At 39.6% G+C, this 21921-nt stretch overlaps 2 protein-coding genes across 14 annotated transcripts in view; one reads left to right on the top strand and one right to left on the bottom strand.

Moving 5' to 3' along the window:
* The window catches only part of LOC103459369 (rho GTPase-activating protein 8), a 148528-nt gene that overhangs the window by 79938 nt on the left and 46669 nt on the right, over positions 1 to 21921 (bottom strand). The gene's annotated exons all lie outside the window — the stretch shown is intronic.
* kcna1b (potassium voltage-gated channel, shaker-related subfamily, member 1b) lies at positions 6318 to 18471 on the top strand. Its single transcript, XM_008400874.3, has 2 exons — positions 6318 to 6911; positions 7218 to 18471. The coding sequence occupies exon 2, from the start codon at positions 7402 to 7404 to the stop codon at positions 8890 to 8892; it is 1491 nt and encodes a 496-aa protein (XP_008399096.1). The 5' UTR covers positions 6318 to 6911; positions 7218 to 7401; the 3' UTR covers positions 8893 to 18471.

A 21921-nucleotide genomic window follows, 5' to 3' on the forward strand; every position in this document is an offset into this window, starting at 1 on the left:
CAATGGCTGCTGTCAGGATCGACCCATTTGAGACGGATAATGGAAACATGTCAGACGCTGCTGCCTCCAATCTCCTACTATCCATGTTGTACTTGTGTGTCCACCATGCAGGAGCTTCGCTTACAATGAATGTTTTAACAGCTTAGTCAAAGACATACAAACTCCTCGCGAGAATAACAAGGTTCTGGTAACTGGCAAAGAAAGTACATGTAGTACCAAACATGTCGGCTAAGTGGCTGTCTTAGCTAGCAGATAAAAGCTACATCAAATAAGCAGGGTCGCAACTACATATTATTCAGGTGGATGCGAAAACATAAATCGGCGCCCTCTCCCCCCCAAAGAAGGTGCGTGAGGGTGAAGGAGCGTAGAAAACATACGCTTGCTCTACACCTCCTCCCCCCCAGACAAAGACACGTTAAAGGTAAAACTCACTACATTTATCCCGTTATGTGCGCGAGGTGAAGGAGCGTAAGGCGCGCTGAAAGTGTATGCGAAGACATCATCGGCGCGCCGCCCCCTCCAGATGGGGTTTTGGCGCCCCCTCTGGTGCAGCATTCCTATGCGTTGCATGCGCTGCATACCCACTTTTTGCGCCACTGCAAATAAGCTAGTTTTTCTGGTTAGGCTGTAAGTACTACAGTACATCACAGATATGTATCTTTGTATTACATAGAGGTGGGTGGAGTACTCAAAAATTGTAACAGAGTAATTTATTGTTTACAAGTTTACAAGTTGTTTACAAGAACGAGGAGAGAGCGAGTTCTAAGCTTGTATCTTGTTTATTGCTGACATAGCAACTCCATAGCAGCTGCCATGACGGTTAGTTACAGTACCTACCAAAATGGCTGTGAGCTATAAAGCGCCCCATGAGAGCTACATATTCACATGGGATTAGTTTTACCTGGGAATCACATGCTGCGCTGCGTTTGCCTACCAAGATGGCGGCTCAGTAGTGCGAATCACTTCCTGTTCAGACTCATGGGAACTCTATATTTGTAATAATCGCGGAGATTGTTGGCGTTGGTAATTCCATCAGAATTGGAAACATCAGTAAATGACCCACCTACTAGATTTCACTAAAAACGCACTAATAAGTAAACTTACTTAATGAAAAACTGATGGGATTAATTTTTTGCAGCTTTGAAACACACTGATTTGTTTCCTGTCCTGTGGTCATGTTTGGTCTCACTGGACTGGAGTTTTACCTCCACCTCTCTTTCCGTCTCCTGAATCAACATCTGCTCTTTGTTCTCCTTCTGCATCTTCATCAGATTAATATTTAACAAACCGCCATCTGATTTTTCTCCCATCACCTTCTGCACGCCTCCCCGCTCGGCCTCCTGGGGTTTTCCTGAGCAGAGCCGCGAGCGAGGAGATGACGGAGTAAGGAGGACGAGATGATGGCAGCAGAGAGGAAGAGGAGGGTGATGAAGAGGGGGGCTTAATGAGTGTGTTGCCCCTGATTCAGTGATCCAGGCACGAGGCAGGAGATGACAGGGCTGCGTGTTGCCACAGGGGACGCCTGGCCGGTTTGCATAGAGCAGAAGCAGCCCCTCTTCCCCCTCCTCTTCCTCCCCTCTGCTGCTCATCTGCAGGAGAATAGCCCAAACCATTACAACATGACACTGGAAACACTGGAATCTAATCCAGGAACAATTATGTAATTAAGCGTTAATGATTAATGCAGCAGGAGAATAAGAAGTCAGAAAGCAACATGAAGGCCATAACAAGTGGCCTTCATGTTAAACCTTACTGGACACTAAACTGTCCCACAAGTTATTATGATAAACAATAATATGGTTAATTTGAGACCATTTTTAAGTAACATAATGCTAATGGCATATCAATGCAAAATCAATAGACTTTAAATTCTAAAGAACATTTAACACTGGAACTGGAAGACATTTTAAATATCCAAAATAAATAAAACAACAAAAATAAATAAAATCCATTATGAAGTTTCTGTAGACAAGAACATTAAATAACATATTATCTGATATGTAATTATTGATATCAACCAATATGTTTTTCAGCCATATTGTCCAGGCCTAGATTTTCTTGTGTCCTAGTCAAATTTCAATGGTGTGGTGTGACCTTAATCAGGTTATTGTTACCCAATAATCCTGTGATTGAGCTGAATTAAAACAGTAGAGCTGGTTGAAAATCCTCCACAAGGATATAAACTGGTAAATTTCTCCTATTTTAACCAATTTGTTCCCCTCAGGTGGAGAATCTGCAGCATGGAGGAGATTGAATATTAGCTGAGTTATGTCAATCAATCAATAAAGCTTATTTGTATAGAATATTTGAGCAGCAAGGCGGTTCAAGGTGCTTTACATAATAAAAACAGAAAATTACAACGTTATAAAGTCAACAATTGAACAACCTTTACATTTTAATGAGCCCCATCACCAAAATCATTTGAATATTTTGGTCAATGCTTCATTTTTATGGTTCAAAAGCAATTCTAATTTAAATGAAATCAGTGTTTCGGCTGTTTTTCAGTTTTCTGGAAGAACTTGCAGCTGAGTGCTGCTTCTCCATGTCGTTTCCTTCAGCGGTTCTTGATGCAGCGCCACCAAAGGCGAGGAGGGGAACAGGTTTTAAAAACGGTTAGGTTTGTTTGACTCAGTGCAGCATGAAAGCAAACCGGAGCCGCTGAAAATGGAACAAATGTTTAGATCTCGGTTCTGGTTCTGGGGAAGCAGAACCAGAATACCTGAGTGGTCTGGAAGGTTGATACAACAACAGCAAATCTTTAATGTATTTTGGTGCCAAGTCGTTTTTTTTAAAGTCTAATCTCTGAGCTACAGGGATGTTTTAGAACGGCTCTATCTTCCAGGTTTTATGTGACGATGCTTTACAACCTTAAAGTTTCCGTTTGTTTTCAGGAATTTCAGGCGTCCATCTTTAGTTTCAGCAGCTGTAACCCGACACTCGTCCGGTTAAAGCAGTGTAAGCCTCTCTTTTGTAGAGCAGCGACCCGACCGGATCATCTGACTGGAGATGAAGTCATGGTGTGTGTCAGTGCGGCGCGTGGATATGTGTGTTCAGCACATTGTCTGGCTGCGGCGCTCAGATGTTCTCTTCCACCACCTTGTCAGGTTTTCACATGTCGTCATGCTTCCCTTCACAGCTGAGTGTGAGCAGGTGCTGTCCAGCTGCTCTGATCCCCCGTGTTTAGAAACTACTGTCATCAGCTGTGACTCCCCTCCAACCGAAAGCTTCACAACCACGAGAGATCAGCAAAAACACTAATTATGATAAAAACAGACGCTGGGAGGAAGACAAAAAATGCAAAACAGCAAAAAAAATAATGATGCAAAGAAACAGCTAAACATGTGCCTCGATTAGGCAGGGCAGGATTTAGAAGGAAGTGGGCCCCCGGGCCGGAGCCGGTTTTGGTCCCATATTTTACACGTGTAAATTACAACACATGAATAGATGCACCAACACGTTAATAAACAAATTAATGAATTGTTGGATTCAAATGTCTGGCAGATGGCTTCATGCTGAAGGCTGTATTATGACTCTATAGTCTTGGGTCTATGAGTTTCCTATGAGTTTGCTAGTAAAATATGCATTCATTAAAAAAATTAAAAATCTTTGGGGCCACTCTGGGCCCTTGTAGCCCCTTTTGAAAGCCTGGCCCAGATGGTAGAGTCCAGTAGAGTCAATTTGATTGGGGACAGAAATAGAAACATTTGTTTTATTTTCAGCTGCTGTGGTTTGGTTTCACACTCCACCGAGTCAAATGAACCAAACCATTTGAGAAATCTATTCCCCTCCTCGCCTGTGGGGGCGCTGCACCAAGAATGACTGAAGGAAATGACACAAAAACCTCAGAAAACACCGAGAGCAACTTCCTTCTTTACAAAATGTAAACAAAAATGGAGTGGCGTCAGATTTTAGCCGTTGTAGGATTTCTCTTTTGGTAAAAGTTCACGGGTCATTTCTCCCACTAGCGCGAGGCTAGCACATTTGTTTTGGTTGTATTTACCCAGAATGCCCTGCGCTGCAGACCGCTTCCTGCTGTTGGAGTGGTCTCCGGTTCGCTTGGCGTCCACATAGGCATTCAGACAACAACAGAGTTCATTTTAACTGAACTCACACCGTTCACTTTTTTGTTCGATTAGCATTCAGATCTCCTCAAACGAATGGAACCTGGAGTTCTATTAAAGCGAACTAAATAGTTCTGGTGTGAACGCACCTTGTTACATGCTTGCCCTGCTACACCTGGCTTAAAACCAACACTGCATTTCAGAATTACAATATAATGACAGTCAAATACAGTATGGTAGCATGATTGTGATGGGTTGCTTGCTTTAATTGATAGATCTATGAATTCTCCGTCCAGCTGTCAGTTTGTGCCCTCAAGGTCAAACTCAGCAGGAAATGATTCAAAGAAATAAACAAAATGGAGGCAGCCTAGTCAAAGTCAGGACATAATTCTGATTTAAAGTTTTAAATAGATCATTCAACACTGAAAACCCTCCAAGGTGGTTGAATTCAACAATTCTGCAAATGAATAGTGGACAAAAGCTTTATTTCTCCAAACTATAAATTTGAAAATTAGTCGTAGATACTTCTACTTTTGTCCCACCGGAACGCTGTGAATTCAGTTTTCAGGAATGTTGTGGGAGCAGCCGCGTGGCAGAAGCTCGGCCAGCTGTCGGACACTCGGAGTGACGAACGCTGGAAGTCCAAATATAGAGCGGTCACCTTTCATCCCCGGTCAAGGACGAGCTGAACATTCCCCTCGATCAGTCTGGCAGCTGATTCGACACATATATCGTTACACTCAGTGTAAACGCTTTTTAATTTTCACTTCCACAGAAAGCTGACAAACATTTTATTCAAGAAAACATCCGCACTTTGCTCAAATAACACAAAAATCGTATGGGAGAACAAGTCATAACCAAACTTTATACACCATCAGCAAAGGAACAGTAAAACACGGTGGTGGCAGCATTATACTGGATAGTGTGGATGGAAGAAGGGTTTGGTTTTTTTAGTGCCACAGCGACTCTGAGCATCACATCAATAAAAAATATGCATAAAGTCTCAGCTGTGCGGGGCTTTCTGTGCCACTACATCTTTTCTCATGCTAATTTTAAACTGTTAAATGCAAGAGGTTTAATTTATTGAGATTAGACTGAATTATTAATCCATGTTAAAACTCCAACATGCAGAGAAGGACTTAAAGTTCGTCTCCTGGTTTGCAGAAGCGAGATAAGGCTGCAGCTTCCCAGAATAAGCCTCAACAGGTTTATCTTCAGCTCAGAGTATTTCCAGACTGCAGGTTTGTCATTCAAAGCTTATATCAGAAAATACAAACCAGTTTCTGGATATCTGAAAGTGCACCAAGGCAGAAACTTCATTTTAAAATTATTTCTACATGTCTACAAAATTATATACCCTTAGAAGATGTTTTAAAATGTTATCGCTTTACAAAAAAATTTCACCTTTCTAAAATTAAATTACTATATATTAATATTTTTGGAATTTACATAAATATTTATATTAAATATTACCTATATTTTGGGCATTTTCACTCTTTAAAAGTGTAAAAAACTACAAAAATAATTTCAGTTATTATTAAGCCCAGAAACGGGCAAAAATAGCTTTGATGCTTTATCTGGCATTCTCATATAAAGTATTTGTCATTATTGATTATTTAATTTACAGTTTAAATGAACATGCAACATGTTGATATTAACAAAAGTTTTGAATTAAAAAAAAGTAGTTGGCATAAGCAATTAAGCATCAACTGACTGTTCATATAGATTCACATGCAACGTATTTAAAAAATACAGAAGACGATGTATATGAAAAAATATTGTCATGTATAAAATCTCTCAAAGTCACTGCATATATTTGAATTATCTTTTTAGTTTTCACGCAGTTTTTCTAAATTTTTTTAGTTTTTTTTTATTCTATATATTCTAATATATAAATGACTGAGAAAAGGGCTGGGCCTCCTGCAGCACAGCCTCCTATCAGCGCCTCTGTCTGGAACCACAGCAGCAGATTTTATACCTGACTCCGTTATTTAACTCTAAAAACACAGAACACAGAACATTTTTCCATGTAAATGTCGTTTTTGTGCTGGTTCTGACAGACTCATGGGTCAGTTCTGACTGGGCTGATTTTCCATGTCAGATCTGGACTGTTTGACACCTGGAGGAGAATCACGTTGAGCACAAAGCGTCCCTCTGTGTTTTCCCCATCGGGAAGTCTGTCCCTTCGGCTCCCAGCAGGAGAACTTTCCCCGGCGGGAGTCGTGCGGCTGTTTCTGCTGACGCGCAGCCGCTACTGTAGCTCTCTCTCTGTGCTGTACAGTGTGTCTGCATTGCGTCGAATCCTCCCCCCCCCTCCTCTCCCTGTTTTCTCTCCCTCCCTCCTTTCCTGCTTCACTCACTTCTCTTTCCTCTCCTCATGAAATCCTGCAATATGCTTCCAAATTAACGGACACATATCGGGTCTCCGCAGCGGGATCCTCTGCTTCATTTTCCCTCCTCTTCCTCTCCAGGTTTTTTAAGCGGTTTTCTCTTGATGCAGCAAAGTCCGGTCCTCCCCGTCAGAATGTGAGCTTCGTCCAGCTCATTATTCCTCCTCTCCCTCCTCCTCCTCCTTGTTTTCCAGTATGATTTTAAGAAATAGTCAGTCGGGATTTTTGCTGCTGCGTTCAGAGCCGTCAAAAACCTCCTCCTCTTCCTCCTCCTTCTCCTGAGGGCTGCACCGACTGGCGCTGAAAACCAACACCAAGAGGATACGGATGTTGACCAAGACAACATAGTCTATTAATATTTCAGAGACACAGTAAAGAGATATCTGCTGGTATTAAAGCCAGAGTTGAGGTGGGTGGCTGGAGAAGACGACCAGTTCCATCTGCTGCGCTCCAAACTCAGGTACGTCCCATCTCTGATGTCCATCACTCAGAGGAGATTTTATTGCTCTGCTTGTTGTGTGGATGCGTAAACGCTTGTTTGAGTGGGAAGCTGTTGGATGAGTGAGAACTGTGGGTGCAGAGAGAGGCAGTGCAGCAGGGCTGCAAACTTGAATACTGATGTATGCGGTAAAATCCAGCAGATGCAGCACACGCTTTTAGAGGTGCTGCGTCCTTTCTGGACAGACGCTCGCGTTGAGAAATGTCTCCAGGCGAGTTTTATTGTCTTTTCTGAGGACACTGGGTGTTATTTTCCACTCTGTTCCAGGTGTGAGACGAGGGACCGCTGAGGGAACGTTCAGTTCAGAGACGATGGCGATGATGAGGATGATGATGGTGATAGGGAGGGAGGCTCTGCGCATCTCCTGGCATCTGTAGGAGCCTCTCCACTTCAACCTGCCCCCACCACCTACGCACCGCTTCCCCTTCCTGCCCATCATCCCCCAGGAAGGATGACTGTGGTGTCCACGGAAAACATGGACGACACCTCCACCCTGCCGGGCCACCCGCAAGACCCCTACCCGCTTGACGACGATCACAATGATCACGACTGCTGTGAGCGGGTGGTCATCAACATCTCTGGGCTGCGGTTTGAGACCCAACTGAAGACTCTCGCCCAGTTTCCTGACACGCTGCTCGGGAACCCCAAGAAGAGGATGCGCTATTTCGACCCCTTAAGAAACGAGTATTTCTTCGATCGGAATCGTCCGAGCTTCGACGCCATCTTGTATTATTACCAGTCTGGAGGTCGGCTGAGGAGGCCTGTCAATGTCCCGCTGGACATGTTCTCAGAGGAGATCAAGTTTTATGAACTTGGAGCAGAAGCTATGGAGAAATTTAGGGAGGACGAGGGATTTATCCGGGAAGAGGAGCGGCCTTTGCCAGAGAAGGAGTTCCAGCGGCAGATTTGGCTCCTCTTTGAGCATCCGGAGAGTTCGGGACCCGCCCGGGGGATTGCCATTGTCTCAGTGATGGTAATTCTTATTTCAATCGTCATATTTTGTTTGGAGACTTTACCGGAGCTAAAGGAGGATCCCAATGACCGCATTCACCAAGTAGGCAACACTACCATGTATTACAAGGCAAGCGTCCTCACAGATCCTTTCTTTGTGGTGGAGACACTCTGCATCATCTGGTTTTCATTTGAACTGATCGTTCGCTTCTTTGCTTGCCCCAGCAAAGCAGCATTCTTCAAAAACATGATGAACACTATTGATATTGTGGCTATAATCCCATACTTCATCACTCTTGGCACAGAGCTAGCTGACGACCAAGGCAGCAGGGAGGGGAGGGGAGGAGGGGAGCAGGCCACATCTTTAGCCATTCTCAGGGTGATCCGTCTGGTGAGGGTATTCCGGATCTTTAAACTGTCCCGGCACTCCAAAGGGCTCCAGATTCTGGGGCAAACTCTCAAGGCAAGCATGAGGGAGCTGGGGTTGCTCATTTTCTTCCTCTTCATTGGTGTGATTTTATTTTCCAGTGCCGTTTACTTTGCTGAAGCTGAGGAAAAGGAGTCGTTTTTCACCAGTATCCCGGATGCCTTCTGGTGGGCTGTGGTGTCCATGACGACCGTCGGCTATGGGGACATGTACCCCGTGACCATCGGAGGTAAAATTGTTGGATCTCTTTGCGCCATCGCCGGTGTGTTGACCATCGCACTGCCAGTACCGGTCATCGTGTCCAATTTCAACTACTTCTACCACCGGGAGACGGAGGGTGAGGAGCAAGCACAGCTGCTCAACATCAGCAACCAAAACTTGGCATCAGAAACCAACTCAAGCCGCCGCACTTCTTCTGTGGTCAGCAAGTCAGAGTACATGGAGATAGATGAAGACTTGAACAACAGCATTGATAACTTTAGGGAAGCAAACCTTAGGACTGCCAACTGCACCGCCCCCAGCCAGAACTGTGTGAACAGGGGGAAGCTGCTCACCGATGTGTGAGGCAGCGCCTGCACACTGCTGTAAATATTGTAGAAATATCTGGATGCTTTAAACTCTATAGGTGCATTTTATTCTCTTTTTTAAACATTATTCTTTCAAACGTATAAACAGACTAAAACACACATAGTGAGGCAATCTTGAGCAGATCTTGGCAAAAAGTTATGTTCAATATTCGTATCCATTCCAAAATATTTAACAAGTTTCACTGCCAGTTTTACATATCAAATTCAATTCTTTTGGACCAGAGACAGGATGCAGGTGTGTCTTTTACCCCAGACAAGCCCCCAACAATCTACCTAGCTCCTAGAGTAAAAAAAAAAATATGAAAAACCCTGAATTTTCTACATTTAACAATCTATAGGGGTTGCTCCATCAATTTAAGATGCTTAATCTGCTCGGTTCAAGGGCAAACTTTAGATACAACAGATTTTTGTTAGGTACACCGGACAATATTCCTAATTATACTGCTTCAGATAAATACCAATATAATGTCCTCTAGTTTAACTTTAAAGTGTGTGGTGTAACATAAAATAAAATAGGTTACCCTCCTCATGTTAGCTCAATTATTTTGGACCAGAGGAATGTTTCAGGTCAATTTTTGTCCCCTACAAACAAACATGAACGATGTCATGACCTGACTCCTGCACTACTGTTCATTAGACCTCGAGCTTCAGGATATGTTTCAGGTACTCAAAGTCTTATTTTGGATTTCACTCCCTCAGTCAATTTAGTCCAGAGACAAGAACTAGGTTTAAATGGGTTCTGAATTTGAATCCTGGACAAGACTTCAAATAATACTAATCTTAAATTCTTTGATTTAAACCACCAAATGTACTTTATACAACTAAGGATGTTACACTGCCAATTATTGACAGCTAGCTTTAATTCTTTTTGTCTGCAGGAATGTTTGGGGTGCTAGAAATCCTATTTTTGTATCCCAGACAAGCTGCCAAAGATTTTACAACACAGCTCCAGGAGTTTGACATGTGGTGAATTTCCTAAATGTATCCCATTCATGCCAGAGACCTACAGAGTTAAATTACAGGGGTCGTAGTTGTGAATGAAATGGGTCCTGGTTTTATTAACTAAAAAAACATGTTATCTATTCCCTAATATTTGATCTTTAATATATCAAAAGTATTCACACTGCCAGTCTCAGACATCCAGCTACTAAGTTTTGGTGCAGAAGCATGTTTAAGGTACAAAAGGTTCTGGTTTTGTATTGTGGAAACGACCCCAATAATGTTAAAATCCCATCCGAAAAGCTTAGAAACAGTTTTAGAAAAATATAAAAATATATCTTGAGTTTAAGAACTGCAAAATAAAAATGTATGAACAAAAGCTAATAATCCTGCCACCACTTTACATGAATTACTTATAATCCACACCCTGACAGCCTTTCTGTCATGGTTTAAAACATGTATCTTATGGTAAAAATGTAACATTACAAATAGATGCATGATTTTAAAGACCAAGTTGATCTCTGGGAAATGTAGTATTCTTATTACATGCACATTAACTAGAAAAGGGGTATTTCAGTCTGTGTCGACTCAGTGTTCACTAATCAATTGCTTTTTATTCCTAAACGTGCAATACTAAATTGATGGAGTGCCTCATTAATAACATGCAAAGATCTGCTATAATTGGAGTATAACTTTAAACCTATTTACTACAACATTTCACTGCCATCTCCTTTTGTTTTAGTATGTATTAATTTATAACATTTTAAATGCTCCAGCTCTTAACAGCTGAGTAACACAAATCCAACATTTGTGAAAAGATAATTCAGATAATTAAAGCACTTTATATTGACTTAAAACACATTAAAACATTTAGGAAATTCATATTAAATATTAATAATAAGTGTTTTAAACTGAATACATAAAACAAGAAAGATGAGGACTTAATTGGAGGAAAAACAATAAAACTGGACGAAACATTTTTGGTGAAAAGGGACAGCTGCCTGGTTTGGTGCAACAGACTCAACTTTGTGGATGAAAGCCCATCTGACATTCACAAGAACAACTTTCTCCACGACGGTTGGATTACAGTTACAGACGTTTGTGCTTTCTGCAGCACATCCAGGAAAAATTGAGAAAAAACATTACATGGCGAATTTTTCAGGCACTTTAAGAGAAGCAAACAGGAAGTTTGTGGAGCCTTTGTGGAGGGACGATCTGCACCGATGCTGCTGCAGGTCAGCTGAAGGTTCCCTGTTTGATGCCATGCAACACTCCTTTATATAAACGCATGTGGAGACTCTTCTCTTTTATATCAGCATGCACACAACGTTACCTCATTTCCTTTTTTTTTTGTTGTTGTCTTCTTCAGCCCTCATCCTCTTCTCCTGGATTATGTTTTGTTTTCACCAGAAGTGCTCTGGCTGTTTATCGTCAAAGTCGTTTCAGAGCATTTCCGTCTTGAATGTTTAAGAAGAACAGCAACATTTCTTTCTTCGGAGATCACGGCATGTCAAAATACTTCAGCATTATGGCCTAAACAGCTATGATATAGCTACGTATACTCAATGCATGACGTCAGTATTAAATTGCTTGCAGTTTTCGGATGGAGCGCGGGAAAACGTAGGGGAGACGACGATTCCCGCTAAGTTAATCGTGGAAAAATGCATGACGGAGGAAACTGTTAGAAGGAACTAATGTGCTTAAAACAGAAGAAATCTTAAAAAACAATTACTTTGAAGTTTTTTCCTCCTTTTTGTATTTTTTTAAAGCTTTGACGACTGAGTGCATGGGAACGTTTAATTTAATTTGTGAGCCCATTTTTCTGTTAGTTTGAAGAAGAAAAAGAGTATAATATTGAACAAAGCTCGTAGAGTATATATCTAAAAATCAGTTTCCAGTGCCTTGAAGCCCGTCTCGTTATAGAATTGACTAAAGTGCCTCCTGTTATAAGAGCTTACGTCGTGCAGCTTAACCTCTCCTGCTATAAAGATGCACTGATCCCACATATCTGCCACTGAAGGGACAGTTTACTCCATATTATCGGGCCAAATAAAACCCCTTTCCTATCCTAGTCGATGACACAAAGCTGCAGCATTTAGCTGGCAATGTTAGCAACAAAAAAAAATAGCCTCATTTGGTAAAATCCAGGTGAAAAACGTTTATGTGAACTGTATAAAAAGAAACATTTAGACTAAACTACCTGTTTCAGATCAAGGATTACCAACATTCGAGCATTAGAGATTCTCTTAGGTTTATTTTATTTAAATTCAGATGTTTACATACACTAAGATGTCTTTAAAGTATTTGGAAAAGCCCAGATGATGATGTCAGAACTTTGTAAGCTTTTAGCATGTGGACATATTTGAAGGTCACTCCTCAAACATGTTGGTTTCTTGCATGTCATCATAGAAAGATGACAACCAACCAGCCAAAAAGTCAACAAGTAAATAATGAATTTGAAAGTTCTTCATTGGTTTGTTCAAACAATTGCCACCATGAGGACGTCCAGGTGTCTTGTAGTTCTGGAAGAAGACGGGTTCTGCATCATTATCCACAGTGACGCAAGTTCTGTGGTTAAGAAGTCATTGCAGTTTGCAAATGCAATTTTTAGAGACGTCCCTGGATTTGATGGAACTAAAATTTCTGTCCATCGTCAAAAGTGGAGGAAGAAGAAATAAGGAAAAAGCCTACAAGCCCGAAAATACCACCCAACTACTAACTATGGTAGTGGATCCATTATGTTATGCAGGTATTTTGCTTCAAGAAGGACTGGTGCACCTTGCAAGATAGATGGTATTACTTTATCTGGTCTTCCAAAATGGACAATGACACGCCAGTCCTGTTTAGTTGGCTTTAATCGAACTCTAGTTCGTTTGTCTAGAAAGTCCTGTTTGTTGAATTCTGACGCGGGTCAAAACAGGGACCTCTGGAGTGTTGTGAATGCTCCAAGACACGGAAGCAAACTATAGTGCAGGACTTTCTGGGTAAATACAACCAAAACAACTGCGTGTGTCTAGAGTTAACGGGAGAAATAGACTTGTGGCTTTTTTTACCAAAGATAAAACAGAAATCTTACAATCACTAAAATCTGATGCCACTCCATTTTTGTTTACATTTCATGAAGGAAGCTGAGGTTTTTGTACCGTTTCCTTCAGTAGTTTTTTAAAGGGTTTCGTCTGTTTGGCACCATGTAGTGTGAAAGTGGACCGTAGCAACTGAAAATGCAACAAATGTTGCAATTTTGGTCCCAAATCGAACCAAAACTACCAGACTATCAGGTGTGAAAATAAGCTAAGCCTACCACCAGATTAGTACAACGTGGCTACAGGTCAATAAAGTTAATGTTTTGGAGCTTCCAATATAAATCCATAATCTTAGTTGCATAGAAAATATGTGGGCAGATATGGAAATGCGAGTTCAATCTAGTTACACCAGTACTGTCAGGAGGAATGGGCCAGAACTTTAGCAAACTACTGTGGGAAGATTGTGGGACGTTTGACCCAAGTCAGATAGCTTAAAAGATGATTTTACCAAATACTGAGAAATGTCTGATGTAAATGTCTGAATTAAAATAATTGAGCTAAAGCAGGACTAGTTTAGTCTGACTTAATCTCAGATAGTAATAAGATGGCAACGCATGTTGTTATACAGTGTAATGAAACATCTGGGTTCAACTCTTATTTCCACGCTGTTATTCCAGGACAGCGTGTAAAAGTTTCCACACAATCAGTAAGCGTCCAGATTACTGAACACCAACAGGCATCGCTTGAATCTGCTGCTCGGGGGGTTTAGGGTGGGCTATGTAACAACAGATTTAATTAGCCAACTCATTAAGCGCCTGTTCCGACGTCTTTGTGTCGTCGTTGAGCCTGAATCAAAGTAATGCACAAATTTCCCCTCTGGATGAACTGTTGTAGACAATTTATCTGCTGATTTATTGGTTACTGAGGCAAGTGACCCATTTAGAGATAAGTCAGGAGAATCGGATCCAATTGGGGAGAAAATACTAGAATTATACTTCAGAACAAGTCGGCTATCAAAATGATATGGGGTGAACTTTAAGCCTGGGTTTATTAGGAATCTACTCAATTATTTTCATATAAATATAATGTGGTGAGGTTTAGTTTTTGCTTCTAAATTGAGCCAAATAATGAGAGCGCAAACATGGCCACTTTTCAGCAGGACCAAAAATAGATTCTTTCCAGACTAAAACCAGAGAGAAATGAAAGCGAGCCTGTTTTATTTTGGCTATCCGTCCCTCATCAGGCCCCTTCGCTTTCTCGCTCTGATGTTTTCAGTGAAGAGGATGGAGCAGGGAGACGATTCTGCTTCGTGTGCCTTGGAGCTGTGGGACGTTTCAGTTCAGGGAGGGCTGATGGATCTGCAGAGGCACTCAGTGTTTCCTCTGCAGAGCAGCATTAGTCATTCTGCATGCCAGTAAAATGGCGCTGCTGCTGCTGCTGTTGTTTCAGGACGGGGGAACAGAGCCGAGGGAGCGGCAGGTTTTTCTGCAGGACAGAAACAATCAACTGATGCAACAGCTTCAAATGAGACGTTATGTTCTGAAGACTCAGTTTTTAGACCCAAACTTACAAGGCGGAACCAGGAGATTTGCTAAAGCGCCACCTGGTGTTTAGACAAACGAATGCTTCAGTAAATGTCATGAAACATGCATGAACTTTTGCACATTTTTCAATGTATTTTAATGGGATTTTGCATGTTTTCTTATTGTTTTTACAATTAAAAATCGGCACTTTTTAGAAACATGTTCCACTGAACTTGCAGGTGTCTGAACATCTACAGACTGGAATTTTATACATCTTTCTGTTAAATAGCTCACGCTTAGTGTTAGTGAACATTGATTCTGAAGTTTTCCCACAGATTTTAAACTGGAATCAAATCTGAACTTTGACTAGGCCATTCTAACTCTTCAGTCTTTGCTCTGACAAAGATGGCTTGTGAGGAATTAACCATGTTTTTACATGGGGGTGGTGTGTGGTACACAGTGTTTGGTGTGTTGGCCACAAGGCTTAGTTTCTGTCTTGTCAGACCTCAGCACCTTGAACTTCTTGGTTGCTTCTCTGATTAACGCCCTCCTTTAGATGGATGTCCATGACTTGGTAGGTCTGCACTCAGTCCAGAGCTTTGGGAAATGTCCAAAGCTTGAGGTATTGGATTTCTCTGTAATTCTCTCATTTAAGAACTACCCACAAGTTCTCAGTTGTGTCTATCTCATAAGTTTTCCATCTTTGATGCCTTTATTGGGTAGCATAAAAATCATTTTCTCTTTGAAAGATTCAGACTTCTTCCTCTATCACTGCTTGAAGAAAATGTCTTCTACAAACTGGGAAAAGTCTCTGGAGTTGATTTAGAGCCAATCTTCAACCAGAAAAGGTCCAATCAGTTGATCTTTAGTAATACCAGCTCATACCAGTAACTTACGTCCAACTTGCTGACATCGGACTGGAGTTAAACTCTTTGCACGTTTCTGAAAAGCTTTTCAAAAAGTCTTCAGGTACTTCTTGGCCCAGTTTAGATGCTTCAGCTGATGCGTCTGGTTCAGTGGTGCGTCAGGTTTCAGTCTTCCTTACCTTGGCCATCTATACCGGCATTGAACATCTCGTACTTCAGCGAGGTTGCAGTTCTGGAAGAACCGGAAGATAATGGCTTCCTGGTAGCTTCTCGCTTGATTGTTCTCAAATCTTTAACAGTTAATCTGCATCTTTTAATCTCAACACGTTTCTGGTGACACTGTTGACTATTTGCAACAAAACGTCTGTTGGTTCTGTGATCACGCAGCAATATCTTTGCAATTTCAAGAGCATCCTTGTGAGAAACCTTTGGTCATTTTTGACTTTTCAGAGTTAGTTAAATATCTTTTTTTTTACCCATTTTGATGAAACAGAACACTACCTGTTAGATTCATCCAGCTTGGAGTTAGAAAACCTGCCTAAAAATGGTAATATGATCAGAAATCTCCCTTGCCTCATAATAGTGCAAATACTATCCTGTCTTTATTATACATGTTGGTCTATATCACAATAAATCCCAACAAAATACATTGAAGGTTTTGGTTATAACATGAATCTATTTGCAATGGAGTATTGCTGTAAGTGTGAAAGAAACCTAAAACTTTATCTATTTTAAAAATGTTGCAAAAATGTTGAAAATGGCAAAACTGGGCTATTTTTTACTTAATCATAGCATAAGAATCTCTTGTTTAGTAGAAAAAACCATCAGCAGGGGAAACTATCACTCTTCAGTCCATTTATTTAAAAGTAGGATTACTTAAGAAGGTAATTTACATAAAAATGACATCCCAGATTGATTTTTACATGAACAATTGGGAAGAAAGATCGTAATTTGTTTTGTATTTCCTGTTCTAATCCAGCATAAAGCTTCATGGCTTCACTGACGTTTCAGAGTTGCATGATCGTCTGGAGATGCGGTGTTATCAGACGAACTTTTGATTTGGCATGATTGGGGTCGTATTGTGGCTTTGCATCAAGTCGGGTCGGATCATTTTCTTCTCAAAATGCAACCAGATGATACGGAGGCATATATGCCTCAGACATCTGTACACCTATTGGCCTGTTAATGGACCCAATACCTCCGATTACTGCCCTCTGGTGGCCGTTTTAGACATTTCAACACTTTAAAAAGTCACCAAAATGAAATTTATTTTAACAAAAGAATTAATAACCAAACAAATTTTTGACACTGGCATTTTTTGGGGGGTTGGTTATGGTTTATAGATTACGGAAAACCATAATTAGGTTATTCAGAAAATTTGATTATTGCAAAAAATGATCAAAAAAGTGACTTTTATGACAGAAATGAAATGCTATGGCTTCAGTTGTTCACCCGATAGTCATGAAAAGTCTCCACAGGGTGGGTCAGTGATGCTGCTGTGTCCGGGAATATTAATTTAAGGTTTAGTGGAAGGTAAAAATGCGGTGCACGAAAGCTCAAATCCGACCAAAGGTAGAGAAAATATGAGGGGTGAAATTTCTAGATTAAAAATCCTTTTAAAATTCAAATATTTTAACAAAAAGAAAACCCTTTAAATATATGTCATAAGGTTATCCAAGCCTAACGCCGCTGCAGCTGTGTGTCATCGTCACGTTTCTTAACCGGCGCTTTGAAATCCCTTTAATTAGTCTGGAAAAAATACATAAAAGTTACGAAGGTGCTAAGCGGTAAACATGCCGAAGGACTGAGAGAAAAATTTTAATATTTTACTTGTTTTTTAAGGTTGAATCATATCAATATTAGTTTATTTAAGATTGATTAAAAACATTGAGGTGTTTTTTTAATTGGTTTGTGTTTATATTTGGAGGCCAAAGTTGGAGTTTTCTGCAGCAGACGCCACTAAAGGGACCAAATGGTGTTTTGTAGGAGTTTCATACACACATTTTTAATGTTTTTACCGTCTGATCTGCAGTGAACAGGACAGAACTGTGTCATTTCCAAAATAAAATCCAGTTTTTAATCTCTCGAGTAAACACGATTTAATTACAAGCTTCCAACTGCCAGAACCGGATTGATTTCCAGTAGATAACAAGCCGTTAAATTAGTTTCTGACGGAAACTTCCTGCAGCTGCCGATGTTTTCCAACCTGGATTTATCGATAAGCGTAATCTGATTTGTTGCTGCTCTGAGGCATCAGAACGACCTGAAAAGTTGCTTAGTTTCAGCAATGAACTTAAATCAGCTCTGAAGTGTGTCTCATCGTTACATATTCCATGCAATGTTCAATAAATCAGTCATTAAATGAAAAAAAAATTCAGGATTTGCTGCAAATTTAAGTTGCTTTATGTCATTAAACTGCTGAAACTTCTTAAGCAAAAATACAGAAGATTTCCTGCTAATATTTATATTTCAAGCTTTAAAAGCAAAATTGAAAACAAAATAATTGATAAAAATGCAATTATAAAATTAATTTCAGGTCAAACAAGCAGAAATTAATCTCAGATGTTTTTTGTTTAAGAGTTTAGGCAGTTTCAGGATTTAGGATTTTTTTTACTAAATCCTTCCAAAATGACACATTTTTATCATTTCAGTTTAAATGTTTAGCCTCAGACGGATTTTTTTTTTCAACTCTGTGAAAAATCGTGTTTTACTATTTTTTTATGTCTATTTATTTTGAATGTATTTGACATTTATTTATTTTATTCCAGTTTTTACAGCTTGGCAACGCAGAGCTACTGATAAATAAGGTTTACGGTTCAGGCGATGATGGTGAGACGTTTGCAGAGTTTCAGGTGGATGTAGACATGATTTTAAAATCCCAACATGCATGGACGGCTGCAGCTGGTCAGACTTTCTGTTTCCTGTCAGAAGCCAAAGTGTCGTCCAGAACGAACGTCTCAGTACGGTCGGTTTTTGTTTAAAAAAAAAAAAAAACAACGGTGAAGAACTGTATTAGTTTTCTCCGAACCTGTCGGATGTTTCTGTTTGTTTTCTTTCTGATTGGCTGCTGCTTCCGTCTGCAGAGCTTCTCATTGGCCGCTGAGGCAGAGTCTGTAACCTATGCAAGGTTAGTCAGCAGTTTCTGTCCATTATGATCTCATCATATAACAGCATCTTCAATAAACCCTGGAAAATAAACAGTAAATTCAACGTTTGCCTGATTTTTGGGTGGGATTTCACTTTAATTTGCACCAGGTGTTGCAGATCATTTCATCAATCTGAGGACTTTCTTATTGCTTTCACCTTTGGAGAATCCAGGTGTGCTAACACAACCGCAAGGTGGAAAGACCTCAGCAATAACCTGCTGCCTGTCAATCTAGCAAGGGTTAAAGGTCATTTTCCAATTAGTTTTTTTTATTTTTTTATTTAAATGTTTCGTCCAACATTTTTTTAAGGGTCAAAACTTTTTTTAACAACGCTCTGAAGTTTTTGTTTAAATTGTGCGACTGACAAGAGGAAAAGACAGTGGAAACAAATAGATCATTTATTTAAAACAATTTTATACGGTTCAATTCTGTGTCAAATCTAAAAACAAAAATAGGTTTGAGCATAAAGCTCTACTAGTGTTAGGTTAGCTTAGCTGTCTGGCTTTTTCTTAAATAAAAAATATAAAAGAATGATTCAAAACATGATTTGACCAAAAAAAATCAAGCAGATTAAACTCTTAATTGAGCATTTTGAATCGATTCAGAACTCCAAGGGCTAAGAATTGCGATTCTCTAAAGAACCAATTTCTTTCTTTACCTCTAAATTTAATGCCACACAAAGAGAATCAGAGTTAATACAATGAATGCCAGAAGAGTGATAAAACCAGTCCAGCATCGCAACTTACTCTAAAATTTCTCCAAAAAACAACAAATCATGACCATGATTTCCAACGATTTCCATTTGCAGTATTTATTGTTTTTCTCTTTCCACCAAAACCTGGATGACAAAAGTCTTCAGTCTGGTGCTTTGGTCTCAACTTGATTACAGAGACTTCATCATTCATTTTGTTTGCTGTTTCTGTTGTTTTTGTTTATTTATTTTGGAAATTTAATGTCTTCCAATGTTAAATGTTTATTAGTATTTAAAGTTTATTGATCTTTGAAAATGTACCATTATATTACTTGAAAATTGTCTTAAAACAACATCATCATTTATCATAATGTCTAAATTACATTTGTTATCGCTTGCTGTTGATTAAGTCATAAATTCTGCCCTCTACCAAAGAAATCTGCATGACGTTCACCACAATATAGTGAGAAAACATATGCCAAGAAGAAAACCAAGATCTCAGTGTCTACAAAGCAAAATTTGGTCCAAACTGGGTCAATAACAGAACAATTATCCCAGAAACAGCAACAAACTACGACACAATAGCTGAAAAGGACACAAATCAGTGGCCTACTCCAAGTCCTGACCTCAGTCAAGAGAGCTGCCAGAAGCTAATTTGTGCAAACTGAGTAAAGAATGAACCAAAAGCTGAAGGTTTCATTACTAAAAACCGCATTAAACCACTTGGTGAAATTACTTTTAACAAAAACAGCTTAAAAAGTTAAAAACAATGACGTTTCCTCTATGACACCAAACTACGAGCTCCTGCTTTTTATGATGTGATTAGACGGGATCAACATGGGCAAAGTCAAAGTGCAGAACAAACGGTGAGCAACAACAACAGCCACAGCAGCACATGTTGATGTGACGAGGCTAAAATAATCCGGCATGTGAAGCAGCTCAGAGAGTCCGAACATGTTGATCCTGCCGGACATTAACGTCACTTGGAAAAGCAGGGTTAAAAGGTCAGAGAAAACTGTGAACAGGAGTTATTATGTAAAACTCAGGGTTTTATGTTGAAAAGAAAAGAAATGGCATGAATAATGAGCAGAAAATATGAAATTAAAGAAGGAAGAAGGAGGTTGCTACAAAAAATCAAAACAGAAAACGGTGAAAAACAAGGAAATCATTAACACTACCTTCAAAAACAAAACAAGAAAGAGATAGAAATGAATAAAGAAACCTTAAAAATAATTGCAAAAAGATAGGTAGCAAAACCAAGACGTACAAACAAAGGATAAGAGAGAAAGGTCGAAGAAAATGGAAACAATTTTCCCAAGATAAAATTTAAAAAATGTCATGAGAATCTCAGAATGCTTAGAAAACATGAAGCAGAAGAAAAAACTACAAAAAGATGACAAATAAGGAGGAAAAATTATGCATAAAAGGGAAGCAATCTGGAAAAATTAAAGAAGATAATCAAAAATATACAAAATAATGAAAGGAAGCTAACAGCTAATACAAAATTCCCATCACACAGAAGCCTTTCTTTTTGTTGCTATTGTAATCTGAACGCAGATTGTCTCTAATGTATCAAAGAAATGTAATAAAAAAGACAAAAAAAAACTAATCACTGCTAATTTGAACCAAATTAGCATGCACGTGCTAACGTTAGCATAGTTACACTAGCCTCTAAAAACAGTAATCATGATTTTCAGACTCAGGAAAAACAACCAAGCGAAGCTTTGTTCGTGTTTAAGTGCCTGAGAAGCTATGGGAAGAAAAAATGACGCCACATCCTACTAAACGGTGTGTCGAGGTAAGTCAGGAAAACAAAAGGATTTGCTAACTGTATTCTTGCTAATTATTATGTTAATTTATCATTTGCAATATTCTATTAAACTGAAAACTACAACAACATTTATACTCACTGTTTTGGGGTGTTTAAATAAGTAACTGACCACTGAACATACTCCGAATCAGACTTTACAAAGGGTTTAACACGTCTTAACTTGAACTACACTCAAATATTTGAAAATTATCTCTTTGGGACCAAAATGGTCCCACCTGCCAGACATTACAAGCCAACAATCCAACAATTTGTGCTCAGCAAATGTGTAGGCATACTTATTACATTCATACTTATTACATACATACTCTGACAAATTACATACATACATTGTATGTAATTTGTCCAAGTAAAAGTTTTATTTTTTCTACGATAGGGCACCAAACCAGATCCAGCCCATGGGCCCTTACTTTTCTAAATCCACCCCTGCACCGTGTTTTTACAGATCAGGTTAAGGTTTCAGAGTCTGATACATGAAAGGTCAAAGTTGTCTCCAGGGTTGATAAGCCTGGCGGGCCACCAGGCTTTACTTGCACCCCCACCAGGCTAAGCATTGCTTGATTATTTATACGGTAGTAAAAGTGATAGAAAAATACGGGTTAAAGAGTCTCTTTGGTGAAATGGTTGGCAACATTGTATGGTTGACATGTGAACACAGAGGGAGACTGAAATCTGGTGTTTTCTTTTCTTATTATTATTCACAGGAAATCCGTAATCACTTCCTGTCTCTACTGGTCTCCATGCTAACAACTTCAGCTAATAAAGTTATAAGTCATGGGTAAAGAATCAGAAGATTTTGGACTTTTTATTTAGGATGGAACAGATGAAGTGATGAAAAGAATTCATATTTTAAATGTATTTTTTGCACTTCTTAAGACTTTATAGTTGGTGTTTATGTATTTTTAATAATGTCTTCCAATAAAAGACATTAAATTGAAAATGTCAACATTTTTCAACATAAAAACACGGCAGGTTGCTGGATGTCTGCCT

This window comes from Poecilia reticulata, chromosome 23 (genome assembly GCF_904066995.2).
Source record: "Poecilia reticulata chromosome 23, P_reticulata-male-v2, whole genome shotgun sequence".
NCBI lineage: Eukaryota > Metazoa > Chordata > Actinopteri > Cyprinodontiformes > Poeciliidae > Poecilia > Poecilia reticulata.

Coding starts and splice junctions, on each gene's coding strand:
- kcna1b (XM_008400874.3), top strand. CDS start 7,402: ATGACTGTGGTGTCCACGGAAAACATGGACGACACCTCCACCCTGCCG.